The sequence below is a fragment of the Gymnoscopelus microlampas genome (genome assembly GCF_963454915.1).
Source record: "Gymnoscopelus microlampas genome assembly, chromosome: 4".
NCBI lineage: Eukaryota > Metazoa > Chordata > Actinopteri > Myctophiformes > Myctophidae > Gymnoscopelus > Gymnoscopelus microlampas.
The window spans coordinates 30,417,352-30,435,209 of record NC_139941.1 but is presented as its reverse complement, the minus strand read 5'-3'; the positions used below and the strand labels follow the sequence as shown (position 1 = coordinate 30,435,209).

The window sequence follows — 17,858 nt, the reverse complement described above, 5'->3', positions numbered from 1 at the left end:
CCAAATAATAATGACATTCTGTATGGTAGTTGTGTATATCTGTCTGTCTCTTATATGTCATCATGATTTGTGCATGGGGATCTCATCTTAAACAAGCTTAGTGCTTAATGAGTCTCCCAGTTTAGTAGACCTTGTATTGTGCATGTTTTGTACTTCCATGTACTGATGTTCTCATGTCTTACTAAATAAAGTACATCAATCAATCAATAATAGGCTTAAATGATAAAATAGCCTATTAACAGCATTTTCCCAGCCGGCCACCGTTGTTTTTTAATTAATGGCCAATTAAACATTTCATGGTCAATGGCCGGTAAATACCGGCGTACGGAAACACTTGTTTCACATTATTCTTATTCTTATTAGGAAGACAAAACAAGAGCATGTGATATATTTATTTTTTGAGTGGTGCCCACTACATCTGCAGCCGCATAATTGCCTCTAAAATCTTGACTCATGCGCTACAATCATGACTGGCATAATTTGATGCAAACATTTCCTGATTAATTTTCTTTTAGCAGAGGAAACCAGTTGAAACTGCCTCGGGTTTATGAGAAATTACATACTTTACATTTCTAGGAAGGCTTTGAAGAACTAGTTACTTTTAGGTTGGCTGTTCTTTTTTTTCCTTCCCTAAAATGCAATTGGCCACAACTGTGTTCTCCAAAGAAGTTAACCTATCACAGTTGGCACTCTCCACTGGGATCTACATCATGGGTATTCAACAGGAGGTCCGTCCGTGACCCCTGGGCGGTCCTCAGAGTCACTGCAGGGGGGCCACCCTTTTTTTGTTTTGTTTTAAATGTTTGAAAATGTCAGCTACTTTTGAGTGTTACTTGCAAAATGTCCTATCACGTAAACCACACTTCACACCCACATATGTCTGAGAAATGTCCTTCTTCTGCTGCGTGTTTAAGTGTCGCAGAGCAAGGGCTGACATTGCAACTTAATTTGCTATTTTCGTGCCTTTTATAGGCCTACTCTGGTTTTAACAAGAAACATGGCGGCCATGCTCAACTAAAACGTTTTCAGACTTATCAGGATGAGAAAACAAAACGATCTAACCTACAGACATTGTATTGAATGAGAGCAGGGTAGAGAGCAACTGTGGTTCAGCAGACCGATATTTAAATAAGAGAATTTATTTTATGAAAGCAAAGAGGCAGGTGCTCGAGCACTGGTTGGCTCTTATGTGTGCACCCGATGGACGCACTGCATGCTACACAGGTTACAGGCTAAACTGCATGCTACACAGGGACTAGGGAGTCACTCGTTGCCAAAGACATTAATCCATTAAGATCGGGAAAGCATCTGTGTCATTATGGTCTTTGGGCTATTCAAAAATAGCACATCTACAAGCTCATAGCGCAGCACTGAGTGCAGGCTACGAGCTTGTAGACCTGCAATTTTTTTAAATCGTGAAAATGTGTGTTAATCTTTGAATATATAAGTATATTTTTTAAAGCCAACATTTTTAATTTTCTTTTTTTCTTTTTCTTTTTTCTTTGCTGGGGGGGACATCATCATATTTTGAGATGGGGGTGTCCGTGGCCAATTACATATCATTTTGGGTGGTCCTTGACATGAAAAGGTTTGAGAACCACTGATATTATAGAAACATAAATTTAAAATCGTGTTAGGATTTAGAAGACATTTGTAGAATCCCCAAGCAAAGATTTGAGTTAAAATGCTCACTTTAAAAAATATGTATTAAAAAAAAAGTAAAAAAGAAAAGAAAATCACGATTGAAAAAAAATAGCAAATCTACAAGCTCATAAGTTACCCATTCAGTTACCCATTCAATACAGTCAGGAGTTTTTACTTCACCAAAACTGCACAGAGCTGGCTGACAATTTCAACGACGATGTCTCGGTTGTATTCTTATTTTGTCTGTGACTAAAAATAAGAATATACAGTATGGGGTCCCTGCTAAGGGGTCCTTGGCCACGAAAAACATTGAAGACCCTTGATCTACATAAAAGCAGAAATACAGTAAGTCATCCAGGAACGCAAACCCATCCATATATCCACCACTTTTTTCAGTTCTTGTTTCAACTCAAAACAAAACATGGTAATGGCGGCAGCAGCAGCAGAAGAACGAGCTGATCAGCAGCTGAATCAGCCTGACAAACCTCCAAGAACACCTTTTTTGAGGTTTGTCAGGCTGATTCAGCCCATGGCCTTATCTGAAGTCCATGTTATGAAAAACACACAGAGACATAAATAAACATACATTTTCAAATACCGAAGACAAACTACATCACTTACAAGGTTCTATAAATTCATTGTGAAAACATTACAGCAATGCATTGATGCAATGCATACTCAAGTACTGGGGTTGAGTACTTTGTCCACCACTGATGGTATATGCCCATACCCTGTAAATTGGCACAGGGGTTGAATTTGCGGTTCTGGACAACTGGATATCCATATATGCCCATACATGGACATATCGAGATCTCTCTCATAAAAAAGTGTGACTCCTTGCTCTCATTCAAAACCGCTCTAAAAGAGTACTTACAGGAGGCTGCAATTCGTAACTGGCCCCTGTAAAAATTCTAAGCTTATCACCAGGCATGGCAGATGGCAACGGTTGCTGAGCTAAGATTGGACAATCGCTATTGGGGGGTGGGGCTTTGTAATCGGTCTAATCAATGCTAGTAAATGTATAAATCTTTACAAATTGTTTTTAAAAAACAGTGAAATGTGGGCTACATTAAATATAGGTAAGAGCTATGAATGAATAACAAAAAAAAACGAATTTCAAATCCTAATAATGGACTATCTGTTCTTCAAAGAATTTCTCAGTATGATTCACGTTTTTTGGGGAACATTTATTCTTGTCTTGTATTTACAATGGAAAGAGTGGCAGTGGCTCGGGAGGTAGAGCAGCCGCTTGGGGAAAGGAAGGTTCCCGGATCGATCTCCGGTTCACCCTGTGTTAGTGTCAAAGTGTCACTGAACCCAAAACGTTCAGTTGATGAACAGGCTGGTACTTCTCATGGTTCCTCCGCCGTCACGTGTGTGAATGCGTGTATGAAAGGTTGAATGTAATGCACATTGTAAAGAGGCTCTATATAAATGCACCATTTACCATTTTAATATGCAAATACTAAACAATATTATTACAAAGAAATACAAGTAAAGTAGCGAAGTAGTTCATCCCAAAACATAATTTGCTAAGTACCATACTGCTGCAGTCCTACTTGAAGTACTCTGTCTTCAGCACCTTATGCTGCTGCCCATTTTGGTTGATGAATGTCAACACTGTGTCCTTGATCTGGGGAGGTAGCAATGCACAAAATACAGGTTTTGATCAGTACAACAGTGTAACAACAAAATTGTTTCACACAAAATAGTCAAATCAACCTACAGTAGTTTAATTTAAGTTGGTTTAAACGCATTGTGATTGTATTAAGAAGCATATGCTGGAGAAAAAAAAAAATGGGTGAGAGAGACGTCAGTGTGTGAGCTGGAATTAAGCCACAAAGTCAAATTTTTATACACATGGGTTTTAGTTGGCATAACAGACATTCAGTATGTAGTAAGTATGATCTGGATAATGGGTCTGCTACCGTAACCCTATTTAACACTGGGCGGACGCAACGTTCTGCCCGGTCCAGAGACTAATGACCAATTGTGACTCTTGCCCAAAGCTATAGCATCTAACAAGGTCATTTAGAAACATTCTTTCTAACACTATCTCAATGCATAATTCAGAGAAAAGTAATACAAGATGCAACTAGAAAATGTGCTCCTCGGAGCACAGGTCTCCGCCAGTACTGTTCCTGTCTTAAGTGTTACTTGATTAATCCTGTCTTAAGTGTTACTCCGCCATTTCTCAGCCATTTCGTGATTATTCCTGTCTTACCTCACTTTGAAAGAGACCAAGACTCTTTCAAAGTGACACATCTATTTATAGGCCGCTATACGTCATGCGTCTCACTAGCCAATCAGAGCACACTCTTTCAACGTATTGTCACGTGTCACGTGAGGCTTGACCAATGTTAGCTTGGCCGAGGGGGGGGGGGGGGGGGGGGGGGCGGAAAGTGAAAACATAGTCTCCTGGCGGAGACAATGACAGTATCTAACCTGCAATGGAATTCCAGCCAACTCCCCACTGTTCATAAGCTCTTCTACTTGCTTCAGTATAGTCTCAGGGTTAGAGCGAGAAAGGAAACCCTGCAAAAAGGGATGAATGTCAACATAAACAGTGGAACAAAACAAAAATACAGCCAGTCTTTCTGCAAGGAAACACCAGCACAATAATATAGTTGCTGATAGAGGGAAATGAGGGCTAAAATATGAATATACATACAGTATGTATAAAAAAAATAGGATAAAAGTTACCTAGTTTCCCTTTAAGAATAAAACTCAAAGCAGAAGAATTATGAATGAATAATTGAATAAAACAGTAATATAATATGTATTTCTACATATTATATTCACTACAACAATCACAGGCAATAATTGACATCAGAGTATAAATAGCTAATGTTTATTATCTAAATACATGATTTAAAATCCAACCGAGACAAGTTCAATGCAGAGCATTCTATTTAAGCTACAATGCTAAAACAGTGCAATGATTTTTGTCATGTAAATTTAAATAGCGGTTAAACTGCTTTTCACTTGGGAAGCAACTGCCTGATGTCTAGTAATTCATTGTCAATGAGTGGCGAGCGTTCAGGTAGATGGAGGCGGAAATTGGCCAAATAATCTGTTAATCAGTCACCTGGATCTGCTGTTCCTTTTTCCCGGCACAGGGGATGAGGAGGAGAGATCCCAGTGCGAAGGCTGACAAACCAAACTGGGCAAAGCGGTTGGCAATTCCTATCAGGTCCAGATTCAAGAGGAACGGACACCTGTCGAAACAAAGACCAAGACAGGCAACATTACCCATGATTCAGGTCACCGCTGTCCCATGAACCCTTTCATTTATCCAGTCACATGTCCACCATGTCTGGAATGACAGGCAACAAGAACATTTTCAATAGAGCTTACTTGAGAAGAAGAGCAAAAGTCCTGTGGAGGGTGGCCTGTTGATCGGGACTCAATGGAACAGATGCTGTGACAATCAAAGAAATAACAGCAAGCACGTCAGTTATTTTCACACATTTAAAGATTGAAATGCAATAGAGGCTGGTGACCGTTATGATGTGATACCTGAGACAAAGGGGGCCAGTATCATGCTCCTCCAGGTACGGGAAAAACAGGAGATCTGTGTGGACAATGAAATGTCACAAGAGATTATTCAATGTTTTATCCAATTCACTTAGTTATAAAATGCTGTAAACTAACTGGGTTTTATTTCCTCTCTCCATGTGTGTGAATAATAAATGTGAATTGTGAATACATTTTCATTTTGAGAAGGACTGACTGCTTCTGTGTTACAGACAATGCATAATCACCTGGGCAGGTTTGCATCAGTTGAATGTAATTGTCTCCGCCAGGCCGAAAGGCATGGCGAGAGAGTATGTTTTGCCCCCTGTCCTTCCGTGTGTGTGTGTGTGTGTGTGTGTGTGTGTGTGTGTGTGTGTGTGTGTGTCTGTCCGTTACCACCAAATCTCCGGCACCTTTGGCCCGGTCGCTAAGGAACTGTGCACACCCACTCCCTGGATGCCAATTCAGAACCTCTGCCCCACGTTTTTCACATGTGCCTGTTATAGCGCCACCAGGAGGCCGATTTGTGCAAAACCCATTTTTTTCCATTACTCCTACAGCTTTTATCCAAACGTCATGCAAATCGGTACACAGTATCTATATAGTCATGTGATCAACCCGGATCTGTCCCATTTTTCATATTCCATCCTCATTGGCTAAGGTTGGCTTCCAACGTTTGCAGGATTGGCCCGTTTTGAACAAACTGCCTCAAATCATGAACGCAGCTTGCCATTTCCATAAAATTGCACACGCACATTCCCACTAGACCTAGGAAGAAATGCCACTTGACATTTTTCAAATCAGGCTCATGGTGGCGCTATAACAGGCCAATATGCATTTTTAACTATAACTGCACCGATCTGCGTGAAACTTTGCACGCACACTCCATAGAGGCCAAGGAAAAACATCTGCACTGCATTTTTCACATCTGCTTTTTACAGCGCCACCAGGAGGCCGACTTATGTAAAATACATTTTTGGAGATTATTCCTTCAGATTCTGTCCAAAAAACACGCAAATTGGTACACAGTATCTCCATAGTCATATGATTCTGTGGATATGTCCAATATTTGATCCATCCTACAGTATTTGGCTTACAGTGGCTTCCAAAGTTTGCAGGATTGGTCAGTTTTGAACAAAATGCCTCAAAACATGAACGCAGTGTACGATTTCCGTGAAATTTTGCATGCAGATCCCGACTAGGCCGAGGACGAAATGCCCCCCTTTTCACGTTCACATTGGCTTGTTATAGCGCCACCAGCAGGTCTAATTTAGCAAAACACATTTTTGGAACAAAATGCCTCAAATCATGAATGCAGTGTCCGATTGCTGTGAAAGGCCTAAGAAGAAATGCCACCCTTTTCCCATTGGCCTATTATAGCGCCACCAGGAGGCCACAACAACCTGCCTGACCTGGCGGAGACTTGTGCTCCGAGGAGCACTTTTTCTAGTTCCATCCTAAATTAGGCTACAAGGGCTTATAGCTACTAGTTAGTTTGTAACCAGTGAGTTACTAAATTATGTTGCAACATGATGAGTAGTGCATAGACTGTTTCATCAATTCAAAGTCATTGTGTGTCATCTGTCTACATCCTGCATATTGGTTTCCTCTATGAGGAGTCACTGCCTGATTCTTGATGACTATGCCTTGTAATTTTTCTTTTTTTGTGCAGTTTTTGTGTTTTTATTTCTTTATTGCACTGCTGCTCCCCTTGTAAACTTGTATTATTTTGTATTGTTCTTATTGAACTTATTAATCTTTGTTATTTAATGACCTCTTCCATGAAGAAAAGGATTCCAAATAAGCCTGCCGGCTTATACCTTTCCTTGCACAGCAACTTGTTTTCTTTGATATGTATTGTTTCTATTTTTTTTAACAATGTGCTAAATAAACTAAACTAAACTAAACTTAATTACTATCAAAATTGAAAAAGGCATTATAAGCATTTGTTTTGCTGGATGAGTCTATATTGATCTTAAATGTTCCAGAAATCCATATGGACTATATATAACTTGGAAATATGGCTATGCTGGTGCTCTACTGTAGAGTAATGTAGAGTCTACATTATAAGCCCCAGTAAAGACAACTTAGTGCATAGCTTCTCGTGCCTCGTGCCATGGCGTAAAATGTTCTTCGCATAGTGGTGGTGCAACACTGCTGAGTCAAGAAAGAAGAAACACAACATTAGTTTGTTGAGATCTAAATCTAAATTACCTGCCACAGAGAGGGAACAGCAGCCAATGCCTCCAGCACCTTCTGGAGGTGGCTGATCTGTAGAAAAACAAAAAGACAATTCATTTTAACAGTAGGGATTAAACTCATCTTTCTCACTTACAAAAATAACAGAGAAAAAAATATGTAGTAGCGTTAGCAAGTAGAAAAAGTTCTAAAAAGATTGTATTCTAGTACCATGGCTCCTGAATGTCTTGACAGAGGTCGGAGGACTGAAACATTAGAGCTAAATGTGTCCAGGATTCATGTAAGTGTGAATGTTTCCTCTTCCAAGTTTAATTCTATGATTTGCAGTTTCATGTTGTCTTTACCACAAGACCATCTGCAGACAGGTTAACTGCAATACTTAGTACTGACTATACATTATATTACTACAAGTACTACTTTTCATGAAAAGATCATTCTTTAATTCAGTTCAAACTTCATCTTCTCACCATGTTGAAGCTTAGCAGCTTCTGCAGTAAACCGTTCCACAGCTGGGGATCAAACACTTGATACTCCAGACAAAGATCTGCTACCAAGCGCACAGCCTGCGGAGAGACTACTTCAGTTAATGTCTACACACGGCATATACATGTATACATATATCACTTTAACACCCTTAAGCTCCTTACACACCGGGCGTGATTTTTTCATGCGAATAATACGTTTTTAAAAAAAACGTATAAAGTCAATGCAAGCTTCCACGGAGCGAAAAAGCGTCTTTTATTTATTCGGAACGAGTCCGAATTTTGCGTATATTCCCCGGTGTGTAATGACCTTAACTCTCAATGAGGAGGAACAATTCAATCTAAAGTAACAAAATAGGCTTATATTTTCAGTGGTACAGCACCTGTGGTTCGTGACTGTGGTTCTTCCACAACCCCTTAATCATGCCCTCTTTGGGACTGTTGAGGAATGACTCCACAGTGTAAGGAATGTTTAAGGCCTCCAGATGGGAGACATAGATGTAACACTTCAGGTAGTACCTGCATGGGAAATACAACATCAGTGAATCATTTTTATGATGGGTTCGAAGCCACACACACACACGATAAGGCTTGAATAAGGTCCACACTGACGAGAGGGAGAGAAGTCAAATTCGAATATTCGCCAGGCACAAATAACATTTGACGTTGTTTGTGTCAAATGCTGTGTATCGCTGGCAGCTCTGTGGATTGACTGCGTTCTTGCCGAGACAGCTCAACTAGCGCCTGCTTTTTTGCTTTGGTGTCACGCAGCCAGGGAACACAGCCGACCTAAAAGCCCACTACACGTTAGATCTGTGGCGCGTTGTGGGCTTGTGCTCAGCGCGCGGCACCGTTATACGACGAAGTACAAACCAAATTTAGGGAACAGCATGTTGGCCGGTTCAACTCCTTTACATACAGTTAACATTACTGTAATATAAATTAGCTGACAGTGTGAAAAATAAATCAATGGCGATTTACTGTACAGTAGTAATAGCCTATACTTTGGCTGTAATCGTTTAAAAAAAAAAATGTATTTAAAAATTAAATGGTCACTCGGCGTGTGGCCGACACAGTATGCTGGACACGGCTAGGAGGTTATTGAGAGTGGAGGATATAAGTGCTGAAGAGCTGGACAACAATCAGAGAGGAGTTTGAGCCAACTCAGTCAACGGTGGCCGAGTCATAGAACGGAAAATACAGGATAATTTGGGTGGCCAGTGTAAATAATTTGCACTGAGAAAATAATACAAACTGCATTATACTCCCGACCTGTGGGAGGCAGCAATGGGCCGTAGACATTACACATTAACTGTCCAATCAGTGCAAGCCAAAGGTTAACTTGAAGTGTTGATTAAATGCTGTAATCTCACAGTCTGTATGAATAAATAAGATTATGGGTATGTAATATAACGATCAACTGCTTGGTGCTGATTGGTCATCTGCCATTATCTTCTCTGGGTGTTATACAGTAGCTGACCAATCAGCGCATGACAAAAGTTACGTTAAAGTGTTGATTAAACGCTATATTCTTGTCTTTTGGAATAAATACGATGATGGGTATGTTATGTGGTACACCAATGATCACCTGGCATTCATCAATGCCTAACCTCCGGCAGGCTAGCCTGGTAAACCCTCCCTCCGGAAATCTCATTTCCATTTGATTTCAGGAGTGAGTCTGGCCTGATCGCCCATTCTGCAATATTGGCTGTGGGCTGGAGTTGGGCGGGAGTAATACCGTTGACTGACAACCCCTTCAACCAATGATCGTTGTTCCCCTCGAGCCAATCAGCAGACCTCCAGGCTAATGTGACGCAACGGGACTTTTGAGACGGCCATGCCCAAAATAGGTTGCCTTATTCGGATAAATGTGTGGCACTGCCCGCCCCTCCCGGTTCTCTAAATTTGTATTTTTAAATAGGCTCTGTCAGGATTAATTGACCACATATATGAAGTTAAACAACTAAATTCTATCCAAACGATATCTTAAAAGTAAATTCCGTGCCTCAAAAACGAAGTTTGAGAGCGTTTTAAAAACGAAAGTAAACAGTGTAACTGGCCACAGAAACAATGGCGGATCGTTCCATTTTTGTCGGCTGCACTCGGTCCCATTCGGGCTCACTCGTACTCGCCACCTGATTGGCCAACTGTCGCTGTCAATCACAGAACGATGTGCGACGACGCTGATAGGCTCGTCAGTTTGGCGTACACAGCCAATATTGCAGAATGGGCGATCAGGCCAGACTCACTCCTGAAATCAAATGGAAATGAGATTTCCGAAGGGAGGGTTTACCAGGCTACCGGCAGGCAGCATTAGGGATATATTTGGCTAGGGGTGTCACTGACACACACTTTGCATATGCATAAACCTTCCCATATACATGATTCTATGTTTGACCAGAGACGAACTTACTTAATCTTTGTAGAGGGGATCTGGAGCTGGGCCTCCAGAGTGGCAGCATCAGCCAGGTGGATGAGACAAAGCAAGGCTCGACTCCGGTGGCAGGAGGTCAGACGAGGTCCAGAACTGCCATGGGGCTGAACAAAGAATCAAATAATGAAAACTGTTCCTATCAATGAAGGCAGAAAAGGCCCCAAAAATATGTAAAAAAAAAAGAAAAGGCAGAGAAAGCATAGGTGTCATTTTAGATTTGAAGTAAAAAGCATTATTCAATACTTTGGCTATTAAAAAAATAGCAGATCCACAGGCTCGTAGCGCGTCACTTCAAGCCTGTAGATATGCTATTTTTAAAAGATTGTGTCAATTTGTGCAAATCTTTGAATATCTATATTCCTTTAAAGCGAACATTTTTAACGCAAATCTTTGCTTCTGGGGGTCCCTGGAACAAAATATTTTGACATGGGGGGGGGGGGGTCGGTGGCCAAATACATATAATTTTGGGGGTCCTTGACATGAAAACGTTAGAGAACTACTGACAAAGCAACATACGTTTTTCAGAAAATGATTCGGATTTAGAAGACATTTGTCATTTGTGGAATCATCCTCAGGTCTTAATGGGTAAAATCATGCCTGTCAATCAGGAACACTTGAAATGTAAAATGTTATTAAACGATTTCATGATAATTCAGGTACATGACCTTTCATCCAAACTTGATTCATCCCACATAATTACTCACCCATGTTTCCACAGACAATAAGGGGCTCAGAAGGCAGACAGCAGTGTCCATGGGGTAAGCCTGCAGCAGATGCACCACCCTGAACAACATACGCTACAGTTGAGTACAGCACATAGTTATAGATATTTACTTTTGCCTTTCTGCATTAACATCTATGAGAAAAAGGCAACTGCATAGCCAATATCCCTTAAGCAAAGTATTTTACAATTTATAATAGCATTATGAAGATACAACAGGGTGGCTTCACCTTCTTGTGGGATTTTCAATTGCTTCACCAATATGGAACTGATAAAACAAAACTACTACACACTACAAAAATGCCTGTACCTCATTAAATCTGGGTCTTCCTCAATGTTGCTAACACTTTCTTGACTGTTGATGTCCTTCATGAAAAAGGAAAAGTAACCTTTAGTCAGTGACTCAACCCTGCAGACTTTACAGAAATACATAACATAAGCAGAATAAAATGGAGATGGATAACCATTGCAGTTAGCTTACTATTTGAAATATAAGCAATGAAAGCCTGAAAAGACAAACAAACAAACCTGGGCCATGGCTGAGCCAGTTTTACAGATCCACTTCTCCAACAGCATATTTCTTATCTTCAGAAGATCCACCTTGCTGATGGTGGCTATTTCCTTACATACAGCATGAATGTCTGTTCAGAGACAAATCATCTTCATAAAAACATTTAATTATGTCCACCTAGCACTCACACTATGAATCACTATGGTTTAAGATAATTTCAAGCAAAAAGGTGTAGTTGTGCAGTCACTCATTGTTAACTCTGCCAAGTTGGACGGCAAAAGCCACAGATACAGCAAATGTCTGGTTAGGAAGTTAAGTTAGGAACTAGGGATTGTTTTAGCAAAATAATTAGGGATTGTTTTAGCAAAATAATCAGTCCTAGTCCGTATTTAAGGCTTTCTAATAATGTGGAAGATTTGTACTATGAATAAAAATCGCAGCATGTCGGGGATCTGTGGCCAGTTGGGAGACCAGGATCAAAATATTGAAAGTGGAAAACAAGTCCTTGGTTTAAAGGTGAGAGATGGAGAGAAATTTAGCGTTTGCCTCATTAGTTGCATACCATGCCAAAACCTTTACACCAGGCGCAGACACATATCTTCCCCCATTTGGCAGCATCTATATAGCACCATCTAGCATCTATATACTGTAGGACACACCCGCACTGCGCAAGTTAAGACCATGTGCCATGGCGCAAATTTTAGTGTTAAAATAGGGCCCTTGTAAGTTAGAATGCAGCATTGTGGTTACAGTATTTGTGATAGCGGTGGTACTTGCCAGGATAGGTTTGACTCATTGAATTCTTGTAGCGCTGCTCCACACTGATGTGCTCATAGAGTGCGACTATGAGTCTGGCTGGCAACCCAGTCAGTTTAAGAAGCTCTGGGCTGTTGAGCTGACTGGCCATCATGACGTTCTCCGTGGCTGAACGCTGGAACTGCAACTTCAGCTTGGACAAAAAGGACTCAACCTTGGCCCGTGCCATCTCCTGCTCAGGATAAGACCAGCAAAAATATTAAACCCCAACAGATTTACAATCAAACATAACTTACGACTGTGAAGACTGACCTCAATGTTTGGGTCCTTTAGCCATTTATCACCAAGAGATAAGCAGAACCGCAGTGACTGAGTCTTCTCAAGGCCTATAAATCGATAAAATACGTAAAATAAGTGAGAAAATATGATGCATGTGTATAAACAGACTAAGCAATGCTATGTCAAGTGTCTGTTATGAACAGACAGATCAGACCTGGGGGCAGTTCCTGAGCAATCCTATGGGCTGTGGCAGCAGCCCACTCTAGGTTTTGTATGCAGTGGATATACTCCATCATTGTCTTGGCCACTTTGAAAGTCTCCTTGTGGTGTAAAACATGCCTCTGGCCCTTCTTGCTTTGCTCCAACATCAGCGGCTTCATTCTCTTATCAAACATGTGGTTCACAGCAGACATGTAAAGCTTGTCAAGACTCACCTTGAAGGAAACATAATACACAACATTAAATGCACAGATTAGATTGTATAGCTCAGCTGATGGATGTACATTTAAGGTGCTTTAATTTTTTTTCACATATCAGATTGAGATTGTATACATTTGTATACTGTACCTTCATAAGCTTGCTAATCAGGAGAAGAGTAGGGAAGGTCTCCTCACTGAGCTCAGGAGCTAAATAGGAAATATTTGAATGTTCAATTGATGAATTCTAATCATAACTAAACTAATGGGGATCACCGTGTACTGCACACATTTATTTTGTATTTAGTTTAGAAAACAATAAAATTAGTTTACAATGTAAATGTCGGACATGTATTAAAATAAGGAAAAGGGGAGAAATAAAATGATTAAGATAAAGCCATGATGTTCTAGAATAACAGGCAACCAGTGCAGAATACCAAATGCAGCACCAAATGGGGTAACTAGTTAACTCACAGATGATCTTCCAGAAATGAGTGGTCTGCAGAAGCAGGTGAACGGGCAATCTGCTGTTGGACAGGGGAGTAGGCTCCAAGCCGTTCTCCAAAAGATAGGTGCTCTCTACGTCTGAAGGAGGTGAGATACGCTTGTAGGACCTCAGGTGTTGAACGAGGCCCATTGCCTGCAGATGGTTAAGACATCAATTGCTTATGGATGTTTTTTTTAAAGACATCAAGTGATTACGTTAACTGCCCCAATCTCTGAAAAATAATTCATACCTGACTAACTGAGAAGCTGGTGACATTCTCATCAGCTGTCTGTATGATCTTGAGCACAACTTCAATCCTCTCATAGTTATAGGGACTGAGCTGCAGGAGGACGGTATTTTTCATATGGAAAATAATAAATACAGTCATTATCCAAAAAACATCACATAAGCATGCAACAATATTTTACAGTCACCATCTATAACAAAAAGCTGACTGAACAGGACATAAATCTAGGAGCCCGTTGTAAGAATCAATAGTCTAGTAATGAACTTATTCAGTTAATAAGAAGAGTAAACAATAAACTAATTAGCGGTAGAATATATAATCTCCCAATGACAGACCTTGAGCATGGCAGCACTGAGGCTGTCAGTGAGGTTGGTGGTGCTCTGCAGCATTGGAATGATCTGGAGGACACGTTCCAGGGCATCCCCATGGCTCAGAGGCTGCACCTCTTCCAGGCCTATCCCAGGATCACCAGGTGCACCAATGTCTTCCTCCTCCTCCTGCAGCAGGAGCAGTGTTGTGATGTAGCGGTTGATCACTTCGTCTCGATCTAGACCAAAGGTGCTGTTGGAAGCAAAGGGGAACGTGTCAATCTAATCTAGAAAGACTTCATGCATGCAGCAACTCCCAGTGATCATTTTAGTCAACTGCATCAGCTGTCATGCACACAGCTTTGTTTCATGACACAGGGATAAAATAATGGAAATACACATCCAATACAGTTGTGAAGAAGACCAATGTATTAACATATATTGCTCCTCTGTTGTACACTATACGGTACTACACACACACACACACACTGGGGTTTAATGCATGTGCAGTGAGCGTTGTTGTGTTCAGATGTGAATATGGAGGGATCCGGTGTTGTTGTGCTACTGCCTGTTCAGTGTTCACTGTGAATAAATGTGAGTTAAACGGAATAAACGTCATGTTTATTAAGCCGAAGTCAACAAAATGAACTGTTGGCCAGCAGACCTGCAGTACTGGAGGATGATGTCAGGTGTGATGCTCCTGTTCTTCACCAGAACTGGGATCAGAGCACTTTTCTTCTCTGGGCGCTGGCGGAAAACAGACTGGATGGATATCTACAAGCAGGAAAAGACATGGGGTTAAAGGAAGGGCAACAGATAAAGGGACAACTTCTGATATTTATGCTAGTCCATATCTCGACAATAATGTCAGTTTTTTAATATATATATATATATAATTATATGGAAATGACTTAATGAGACGTTCTGAAATCCATATCTACATAGGACAAATATCTGCTGCCCTGTTGTGACAGCTTGTGATTTCCAAAAGTGCAGCCAGTTATGTTAAAATACTATATATGAAATAAGCAAGTGAATATTAAACTGTGGGTTTCATCTACAATACAAACCCCTAATTTGCCCAGCTTGATGCCCCACTCTGCATCTGTGATGACCGAGTGAAACTTTTCTTGTTCCTCTTCCTCTTCATACAAGTGGCAGAGATGCGCTCCAACCATGGCCACATCCTGACATTAGAAAATTAAAAGTGAATGATTACAAAAAAGTAAATAAAATAAGACGTGCATTTTATTTGTTCCCACTGGCATTGCTACAGAATGCTAACAAACTTCCAGTTGACATTTCTAAGTAATCGTGTGCCGATTTAAAAACTCTTTGACAAGAATGGAGTGAGATGTGCGATATCAAATCCAAATCCAAGACTTAACTATCCCTTTAACAGTTAACAGAAATTAACAGTCTATAGAACCAACTTTTTACAAACGGTGAATGGAAAAAATACATTGATATCTAAAATGCTCTATTACTACAGACTGCATTCAGGACAATTCAGTCATGTCATGTACAAGAGGATGTACAAAATCAGCCACTCGTTTTGGCTCTCCCGCCTTTTTCAGGGGCTGTGCATTTGAAAATACTGAACGAACAGAATCATGCACTCCACTGTTTATAGATTTGTGGAATTCCTTGGGACTCTGCACCAAGAAAACGTTGACTACAGAAGCGTTATTTTGTAATTTTATTCCTGTGTGGTATGATGCTTTTGACTATGTTGTATGCGTTTCATTTTCTTTGTGAATGAATGAACCATTTCATCATACCAAGATTTTGCTGTAATTTTGCCAGGTGCTGTCAATAATCTTCCAAAGTATTCTGAAGACTTCAGCTTTCGATAGAAGAGTGCAAAGTCCAATAGCCAAGTCACCATCGACCTCTCTCCAGTTCAATACCTTCAAACAATGGAATATATAGAAAGATAACATAAATATACAAGTGATCATTTCTACTGACAACTTTTCAGACTGTTCACAGGTGAACTCACCTTGTTCAAGAGGCCCACAGCAACCACATTGAGAGAGGATAATGTTGTTTTCTGTACATCTTGCACGCAAGAGTAGTACTGGATTAGTTTATTTTTTCCATAAAGCTGAAAGAGTAATGAGAAAAAATACATAGCTCAATACCCATATGCATATATTACTTGCAACTGTCTCAAGTCCAGATGCCACAAGCTGTATGACCACAACTGTGATACTGCTGTAGGTTATACCTGTGTGCTGAGCTTAGGGTCCATTATGTTGGAAGTAACATGCTGCAAGCAGATGCCATAGGAGTTGACTAGTACTCTAAGGGCCAGCTCCAACTGACTGCACTCCTGCAGCATCTGCAACATGTTAGACAGGGGACCCAGGAGAGGCCGCAGGTAGTTTGAACCTATGGGAGGGACAGGTATGATCCAACATAAAAACTAAGGCTCACACCTTGGCCGAACAAATATGAATCCTGTTAACTTGTCTTTTTAAAAGACGGTAAAAGTAATTTTAAGTAGTTAGGTACCATCTGCAAAAGAACACTGCGACAGACAAGAGCAGTCCAGTGGATAGAGCTTGTTATCTGCAAACAAAAACAAAACATTGAACTCAACTGCACAATATCTAAATAAACCAGTTAACAATTTCACAAATCCAGGCACTAAAATGCTAAAAGCCATTTTGTTTACCTGGTGACACAGGCAGCAAGCTGTTGGTGATCTCATACTGCACTGGTAGTACAGATGTTGAGTCCAGAACAATGCAATCCTCTTTAAAATGATCCTGGAAACTGGAATAAGCATCATTTTCTGCTTCCAATGTTGCATCCTTTGGAAAATGCACAATTTAAAACTATTAAAAAAACAGACTTTACTTTTCATTTAGAAATGCATCCTTTGTTATGTGTAGATTTGAGCATGTGAAATGGTTTGAACTTTGTTTTTTGGGGTAGTTTTTTTTGGGGTAGGCTTCATATTTGTGTTACGTATGTGTTAAAAAGAAGGAAAAAAAGAGCCATCACCTTTAAAGTCTAACCCCCCACTCCCAATAGTAGGGTGATTTCACGTTATATGAGACATAAGTGGGACATCTATACTTGTATAATCTGCTAAATCAGTCAATATTCTAGTGGTCTTGACTTATTGCAACAACACCACTAAATTGGGGGTTATTAATGGTTATTCTAAAACATTATAAACGGAAAACTACACAAAATGAATAATCAAAGAATTACTCTGAGGTAACAAGGAGATCAGCTTTGATTATAAACTGTGACAAATCCAAATCCAAACATTTTAAAATAAAAGCTGCCGTTTTTTGTCAAGGTGTATCCAATCTAGTGTCTGTAGTACATGAAATGAGTTAGCCTACATTAAATTACAAATACAAATTTGAGTTCTGTCTGTGTCAACGAAGCAGACGGGACCCAATACATTAAGTTAAGTCACATCAAAACTGGTGACCAGCTGGAAATCTGGAATTTGGCGACCACTCATTGGTTTCAACCCCTAGCGGTCACCAAATTTGTAATACAGTATGCCATTACACTGGAAACTAACTTTGATATCACTTCACACATGTATTTCACAGCCCTTTACAGAGGTTTAATTTCCTGTAACTTTCTCTAGTCTGTCTTGATCTAGTCAGTGAGTCCAACCCATACAACAACGTCACTCTGACGTAGCCACGCAATGTGGCGACACATCCAAACGTAATTACCATGGGCGGAGCGGAACACTGCACTTTTCAGAGCTAAGGCCAACCCCCCTCACGTGAACTAATATGAGCAATGTGATTGGTTAAAAACCTATAACATGGATAGCACAGACGAACGGAGGAGCGATTAGTCTCGCCCGGACCCTAGGGG

General features: G+C 40.4%; 1 protein-coding gene across 1 annotated transcript in view; it reads right to left on the bottom strand.

Moving 5' to 3' along the window:
• Positions 1-2,847: 2,847 nt before the first annotated feature.
• Positions 2,848-17,858, bottom strand: part of kntc1 (kinetochore associated 1) — a 35,480-nt gene continuing 20,469 nt past the window's right edge. Inside the window, exons 34-59 of the mRNA XM_084055018.1 lie at positions 16,681-16,819; positions 16,518-16,574; positions 16,231-16,394; positions 16,003-16,107; positions 15,782-15,910; positions 15,071-15,187; positions 14,665-14,774; positions 14,028-14,253; positions 13,696-13,785; positions 13,433-13,598; positions 13,110-13,168; positions 12,757-12,976; positions 12,576-12,649; positions 12,285-12,495; positions 11,525-11,637; positions 11,307-11,362; positions 10,980-11,058; positions 10,255-10,379; positions 8,225-8,360; positions 7,827-7,922; positions 7,375-7,431; positions 5,164-5,218; positions 5,002-5,065; positions 4,733-4,862; positions 4,090-4,179; positions 2,848-3,277 (exon numbers count right to left, since the gene is read on the bottom strand). Of these exons, the coding sequence (XP_083911144.1) occupies positions 3,200-3,277; positions 4,090-4,179; positions 4,733-4,862; positions 5,002-5,065; positions 5,164-5,218; positions 7,375-7,431; positions 7,827-7,922; positions 8,225-8,360; positions 10,255-10,379; positions 10,980-11,058; positions 11,307-11,362; positions 11,525-11,637; positions 12,285-12,495; positions 12,576-12,649; positions 12,757-12,976; positions 13,110-13,168; positions 13,433-13,598; positions 13,696-13,785; positions 14,028-14,253; positions 14,665-14,774; positions 15,071-15,187; positions 15,782-15,910; positions 16,003-16,107; positions 16,231-16,394; positions 16,518-16,574; positions 16,681-16,819 (2,946 nt within the window). The 3' untranslated portion in view covers positions 2,848-3,199. The remainder of the gene's footprint in view (positions 3,278-4,089; positions 4,180-4,732; positions 4,863-5,001; positions 5,066-5,163; positions 5,219-7,374; positions 7,432-7,826; positions 7,923-8,224; positions 8,361-10,254; positions 10,380-10,979; positions 11,059-11,306; positions 11,363-11,524; positions 11,638-12,284; positions 12,496-12,575; positions 12,650-12,756; positions 12,977-13,109; positions 13,169-13,432; positions 13,599-13,695; positions 13,786-14,027; positions 14,254-14,664; positions 14,775-15,070; positions 15,188-15,781; positions 15,911-16,002; positions 16,108-16,230; positions 16,395-16,517; positions 16,575-16,680; positions 16,820-17,858) is intronic.